The sequence below is a fragment of the Cibotium barometz genome, chromosome 52, assembly GCF_041138505.1.
Source record: "Cibotium barometz isolate CiBa-2024 chromosome 52, ASM4113850v1, whole genome shotgun sequence".
Taxonomy (NCBI): domain Eukaryota; kingdom Viridiplantae; phylum Streptophyta; class Polypodiopsida; order Cyatheales; family Cibotiaceae; genus Cibotium; species Cibotium barometz.
Genome location: NC_141097.1, coordinates 17,271,481 through 17,278,467, shown reverse-complemented (window position 1 = coordinate 17,278,467; position 6,987 = coordinate 17,271,481). Strand labels below are relative to the sequence as shown.

Sequence of the window (6,987 nt, the reverse complement as noted above, 5' to 3'; positions counted from 1 at the left end):
CCTACACGTTCAAATCTTGAGCATGATGGACGCATCTTTGATAAAATTCTATTATGATGTAGAAATTTGGTGGGCATAAATCATTGACTGCCACTCATGCTCTAAACCTTGTGTTTGAGTGAACATCTTCTTCTATTTTTTTTGAATAAAAGAGCATCTTTATATTATATGATAGACACGAGGTTCTTGGCCTTTACAATAGAGGGCTTCCAATAAAAGCCCCATTTGGCCTTTACAAAAAGAGGGCTTACATAAAAGCCAGTTCTATATAAAAGTTCGGGTGAAGATCTTGTTTTACCAATACGATTTCACCACCCCAACACCACACCATCAACCTTTAGCTCATGCTCACTAGTTGGGAAAGTGTGCTTTGCATGTCTTTTGAGGCTTCCAAAATCAAATGCTACCCAAACCTCCTCCTCCTCCCCTTCCCGAACCTCCAAATTCTTGCCACGTGGCAGCTTTGTGAAACTCTTCCTTAAGATAATATAGAGATGATTTTGACACCTCAGCATTGCCCCTACTTCTCTAGTAGATTACGAACTGAGCCTAAATTCTTGCTAGATTAGGCATGTGCTGAAGCAGCCCATAAATCGGACTTCCATTATTCGGCATGGGAAAGGCCTTGGGATCACTAATGTGTAGACTAGTCATGGGAAAGGCCTCCGGATCACTCATGTGGAGACTAGTCATGACTCATGACCGAGGACTCCTTTGTTTGGGTGAGAATTTGGTGAAAACAGGAGTTGAAATGTCCTTGAGACCTTACAATTTGTCTAGGATTTGTATTATTGTATGTGTTGACTTGTGGTTAGAAGTGTGTAAGCCTCGTGGGAGGAGGGGGGAGCTAAGGAAGAATATGCGGCAAGTGGCATGAGCACTAGCACATTCAATGGGCACATGGAAAAGGCAGGAGGAGAAGGGGCATGCTTTTTGCCCAAGAATTTGTCAAGAGAGTTTGCCAAAATTTTCGTTAAAATGTCTCCACTTTGATTGAAATTTGAGGGCATCTAGACTAATTACTACTCAAGTAGGCTTAATTGGATGCCAACTCTTGATTAAGTAGGATTATGTAGAGGTCAGAAGTCAGAATTATGCCCTAATCTGTGATAAAATTCAAAGCAAAAATTGGCCGACCGTCTACTTTAATGTCTCCCTCCCTCCCTCTTGGTCTGCACACGAGCCAATCTTTGTCCATATTGCCTCGTTGATCCGGTTTCTCTCCTGTCCCACCTTCAATACTTGTCAGAAAACGTGGAGAACAAGCTTAAGAAACACGGACTCTTGGTAGCTGCACAGTGCACCATAGCTTGCTGTGCGCTTACAACCCATCAAATCAGCACAGGCTCTGCTGAAAGCACACGCACAGACAGCTTTTTAATCAACACAAGAAAACAGTGAAAAGTTTTACCTTGCCTTCTTAGCACTCTCCTCTCCTTTCCTCTCCTTTTTGTGCGAGCTTCTCCTTCCTCGTGTTGGCGGCCTGCTTTTTTTTTCCCAATTTTCCAAACCCTACAACATCGATACAACCGACTCTACCGCACTTTCGCGGAAACCCATAACCCTGTTTTCTCGATTTCGCCTCCCACAGCCTGCATTCTCCATACCTGCTCTTTTTCCCTCCTCTGAGCTCTCCATACCTTCCTAGCCATCGCTTCTGTATATGTACTGTCAGGGTCCTTCATTCGCAAATCTGACAAAACCCCATTTCATTTCACTGCCTTGTTGTGAAAACCTATATCTCCGTTTCTCGTGTTTGCTCCCCACTTTCGCTCCGTCCCCCACCAGCAATCTCTGAGGAGACTTCTTTTGGGTCTTGCGCTCCCCTGGATTTGCTCACAAAGTTGCCATTGGAGGCAACTTTTTTGCGTTTTCCTCCATTTCTTCCACTTTCAGACCCAAATGGCCACTTTGGACATGGAGGCTTTGGTGAACAGGGCCACGGAGGATGTCGGCGGGGTGCCTAAGACCAAGATTGTGTGCACTCTCGGCCCCAAGTCCAGGGATGTGCCCATCATAGAGCGCCTGCTGAGGGCTGGCATGAGCGTGGCCAGGTTCAACTTTTCGCACGGGTCGCACGAGTACCATCAGGAGACCCTGGACAACCTTAGAATCGCCCAACAGAATACTCAGATCATGTGTGCAGTCATGCTTGACACAAAGGTTGGTTGGTCACGTTGCACTTTCAAGGTTTTGCACTGTATCCGTGTGTAGTCACTCTTTATACATAGTTTGTTAGGTTGGTACGTTATCATTTTGTTGTTTCCCATTGTAGCATAACAGAGCATTCAGTGGTCCTGCAGTTTATGTTACTGTGCAGCACAACAGAGCATCTCACTCAGTAGTAGCGTCCCAAGAATGTCCCATGATATGAGAGTACAATGCCCCTACATCCCCAAGATTACACCTGTCTGTGATGAAATATATCATCCTTCCTTGTGATATTCAGACAGTTTTTCTGGGGCAAAAGTGTTGATTACAAGAGAAAATATGCTTTGATCATAAAGAGATCAAGGGAACATGGGCTTTATGTTTCACTTTCTTCATAGTAGTGTAGAGGCAGTGATAACCATTTGACCAAACAAGAGCCAAAAGGGTAACTTTACCGCCTATCCCTAGGTACTGTACCAGAGGCACTTGACCATCTTGCACCATTCTTTACTCATGATGACTAGGACATAATTTCCTGGGGGCAATAGTTGGGAACTCTTTTCAGGTCACCGAAATGGGGGATAGGGTCTCAGTTTAGCTTCTGCTGCCATCTTCCTTCCGTAGTGTTAGGATCTGTATCACCCTGGTAAACCCTAGCTCTTGTGTGTTTTAGAATCTACTCCGCAGCATCTTTTTATATATATTGTCTGAATTGGGTGGTGGATATCCTAACGTCCTCCTAAGGCCAGGTTCTTGCTTCAGGGGAAAACTTTTGACCCAGCCTAAGGGCCAGCTATTATCAGCTGTTGTCTGTTATTGCTCTATTGTTAGGTACTTGATACCACCATGTCTGAATAAAAAGTCAAATAAATGAAGTTAAACTATTTTGTCATTTCAGTGAACTTCCATACCTGGGATTGGCTTATGTATGGTTATCATTCTCTTATTTTTTCAGGGCCCTGAAATCCGAACTGGATTTTTGGAAGATGGTAAGCCTGTCCAACTAATTGAAGGTCAAGAAATAACCATCTCCACTGACTACAGTCTGAAAGGTAACTCTAAAATGATAACTATGAGCTACAAGAAGCTAGCACATGATATGGCTCCTGGAAGCACTATTCTATGTTCGGATGGCACGATCACTTTATCTGTTGTATCATGCGACACTGATGCTGGGACAGTCAAGGTTCGATGTGAAAACACAGCAGTACTGGGTGAGAGGAAGAATGTCAATCTGCCAGGTGTGGTTGTGGATCTTCCCACGTTAACTGATAAAGATGTGGATGACATTTTGAATTGGGGTGTGCCAAACAGAATAGACATCATTGCACTCTCCTTTGTTCGAAAAGGCGCTGACCTTGTTAATGTTCGAAACTTACTGGGCAAGAATTCAAAGAGTATATATCTGATGTCAAAGGTATGGTCCTCTTTTCTGTGGTTTTGTGACTGAAATGTTGGATATGCTGGTTCTCTTTTGTCAAGCTGGTAGGAGGTGCTTTTTTAGTTCTTGTCACCTTTGCAGTGGTCTTTTATCATCTCCATAGCTGCATCCAGTTTCATGTTGTTTGGCCTGGGACTACTTCCAAAAGTAGGCATAATGGCTGTTGCAGAAGTGCTGCTACTAAATACACCTTTCTTCTTGAGTTGATCTGTCTCATCAATCTTATATATTCATTAGTATGGGATAAAAGCCTAAGGCTTTACATACTTCATAGTCTCTGTGTGTGTGTGTGAGCACACATGCACATTTTCTTCAAACTCTTATTTTTACAAGGTGGCCAGTTAGCTCACATACTTTCTATGAAACTTGCTTTTCAGAAGAGTTTTTGAATTGAAGTTGGCCTTCAATCTGAGTCTGTTATCTATGTGTATCGTCTGTTTACCTTTATAAGTAGAATTAGCTGCTGCATGCCATCTTGGGACATGGATGCTTATGGTTTAGCTGTGGTTCTCTCTGAGATTTATTTTATCAGTGAAAGGCCTTTAGAGCATCCAAATTCTAAGAAGTGGTCAAGTAAAATGCCTTTGTTGTGATGAAGAGCTCTAAACAATGCCTTTAACAGTGATCAGAATTTGGGGTAACCAAGCTCTCACCTTATATATGTATAGAAGCTAGTTCAAAGAGTAAGTAAGAGTGGATTCTCCTGCTTGTCCCAACCATGTGTAAATCCAAGGCGGCTTATGGTAATCACTTGCCATGCACTCTTTTTGTAAAAGCCATTGCAGTCAAAAATCATTTCTTGCAATAACGTGACAGAGTGTTGAAGGCCCGTCAAACTTTTGTCTTCTGAGTACATGCTGCTTTACTATAAGGACGAGGTGAAGAGTGGAGTTACTCAGTCTCAAATCAGCTGCTCTCTGCTTTCTCTGGATCTCTCCATCATCACTTACTGTCATGTACGGCAAAGTTATGTAAAATCTGAGCAGGAAACCACAGTTAGAGGAGAGTAGGGTGGTGAAATTGTGCATAGCACACCCTACTGGATCCCAATGGCCTTTTCTCCTTTGCAGAGTGTTTTCTTTATGGTAACTGCAAACGTAGGAAAGGTTACAAACTATTGGCTGCTTCTGAATACATCACTGTGCACTCAGTTGGGGCTGGGTTTTAAAGCACTTTTGATGTCTGCACTTTTCTGAGGGCTGAATTTGTGAGGAAGCTTTACAAGGCTGTGGGCACTGATATTTGTTGGTTGGCTGTCCTGAAACTGAAGTCTCCTCTCTGAGAAGTTAGAACTACCGGGGTTGAATGTGTGTGCGCGCGTGTGTGTGTGTGTGTGAGAGAGAGAGAGAGAGAGAGAGAGGGAGATCAACTCCTGTATGTGCAAGGGGGTTTAGGGCTGAATTTGTGAGGAAGCTTTACAAGGCTGTGGGCACTGATATTTGTTGGTTGGCTGTCCTGAAACTGAAGTCTCCTCTCTGAGAAGTTAGAACTACCGGGGTTGAATGTGTGCGCGCGTGTGTGTGTGAGAGAGAGAGAGAGAGAGAGAGAGAGGGAGAGGGAGATCAACTCCTGTATGTGCAAGGGGGTTATTGTGGTAAGGCATATTTGGAGATCCTTCTTGAAAACATGAAAAAGAAAAGGGGGTCTTTCATTTATCAGATACTTAGAACTGTACAGTCATCTGGCTCTCTTCTTTGGCAATTTATGAATACTGGACTGCAGAGCTTTGTGTTTGAACCTTGGCTTTTATTTATAATGCTTTCAACTGATGGTGACAACCTTGACGTGTTGATTCTCGTAGATTGAAAATCAGGAAGGCCTGGTGAATTTTGATGAGATATTAAGGGAGTCGGATGCGATCATGGTTGCTCGTGGTGATCTGGGCATGGAAATACCTGTGGAGAAAATTTTCCTGGCACAGAAAATGATGATATACAAGTGTAATGCTCTGGGTAAGCCTGTGGTCACGGCCACTCAGATGTTGGAGTCAATGATCAAGTCTCCTCGTCCAACGCGAGCAGAAGCAACTGATGTGGCCAATGCCGTCCTGGATGGGACTGATGCCGTGATGCTTAGTGGGGAAAGCGCAGCTGGGGCGTACCCTGAATTGGCAGTGAAGACCATGGCCCGCATCTGCTTGGAAGCAGAGTGGTCACTAGACTACAATGCAATCTTCAAAGAGGTCATGAGAACAGTACCTCTACCCATGAGCCCACTTGAAAGTCTGGCTTCTTCAGCTGTGCGGACAGCCAACAAAGTCAAGGCTTCTCTCATTGTAGTCCTTACCCGAGGCGGGACAACAGCCAAGTTGGTGGCTAAGTATCGTCCGTCGGTTCCCATCTTAACTGTTGCCGTGCCTGTCTTAACAACTGACAGCTTATCATGGTCCTGCAGTGAAGACTCACCTGCCAGGCACAGCCTTGTTTACAGAGGGATGCTACCTATGCTTGCGGAGGGTTCGGCAAGGGCTACTGATGCTGAGTCTACGGATGCAATCCTTGATTCGGCGTTGAAGGCTGCGATTGCAAAAAGGCTTTGCAAAGTTGGTGATGCAGTTGTAGCAATTCATCGAATTGGAATTGCCTCTGTCATCAAGATCATGGAAGTGAAATGATGTATTGGGTCTCTGGATTTGAGCTGCCATTATTTGAGGTTCAGCAGTAGATTTTGTGTGGCACCACACAGAGTTTTGCTGCTTTTTGTTGCAGTTTTGCAGAGTAGGAAGTAATAATAAGAGCTAGGTTTTGCTGTTGCTGTGATAATCCACATCACTCATGGCATTCAAGATTTTCTGGCTACATTGATTAAACATTGGCTGTCAAAGTCAAGAGACAGTGGAGAGTTTGTTAAGCTCTTATTCCTTGGTGCCTATGTTGAGGCGGGATTAGGTTAGGAGTAAGAAACTTCTAATTATTTAGTTTGCTTTTTTAACTTGACTTAGCTGGCTGTGCATTTGATTGAGATATGGATAGTTAATTAAAAACAAATTTGGTGATTATTGTAAATAAAAGAATGCTTTATGTAAAGGAGATTAATGTAATATAAAGGTGATAAGACTTCTCCATAAACTTTCTTTATTGTAGATATATGATTACTTTTGTAAAGGTAAAGAGACTATGTTACCTCTTGTATTATAAAGATGATGATGAGACCGCTCCACCAACTCTGCTACTGAGGAAGAAAAGCAAAAAAGAATTTAATGGAATAAGCACTAGGTTGCTTCACCCACACTATGCTTGAGAAAGAATAAGTAATAAAGAATATGATGGATTAAGCACTAGGTTGCTTCACCCACACAATGCTTGAGAAAGAATAAAGTAATAAAGAATATGATGGATTAAGCACTAGGTTGTTAGTGGATAATTACCGATGGTGCCCAAGAGTGGTATGCATAG

At 43.2% G+C, this 6,987-nt stretch overlaps 1 protein-coding gene across 1 annotated transcript; it reads left to right on the top strand.

The window, feature by feature from the left end:
* The first annotated feature begins 1,088 nt into the window (after window positions 1-1,088).
* Window positions 1,089-6,532, top strand: LOC147608879 (pyruvate kinase, cytosolic isozyme-like). Its single transcript, XM_086788142.1, has 3 exons — window positions 1,089-2,163; window positions 3,107-3,568; window positions 5,394-6,532. The coding sequence occupies exons 1-3, from the start codon at window positions 1,903-1,905 to the stop codon at window positions 6,204-6,206; spliced, it is 1,536 nt and encodes a 511-aa protein (XP_086644268.1). The 5' UTR covers window positions 1,089-1,902; the 3' UTR covers window positions 6,207-6,532.
* Window positions 6,533-6,987: the final 455 nt, after the last annotated feature.

What these genes read in the sequence shown, in the direction of transcription:
- LOC147608879 (XM_086788142.1), top strand. Translation starts at nt 1,903, where the DNA reads ATGGCCACTTTGGACATGGAGGCTTTGGTGAACAGGGCCACGGAGGAT. An exon ending in CAGTCATGCTTGACACAAAG is followed by an intron (nt 2,164 to 3,106) that starts GTTGGTTGGTCA and finishes TTATTTTTTCAG; the next exon opens with GGCCCTGAAATCCGAACTGG. An exon ending in GTATATATCTGATGTCAAAG is followed by an intron (nt 3,569 to 5,393) that starts GTATGGTCCTCT and finishes TGATTCTCGTAG; the next exon opens with ATTGAAAATCAGGAAGGCCT.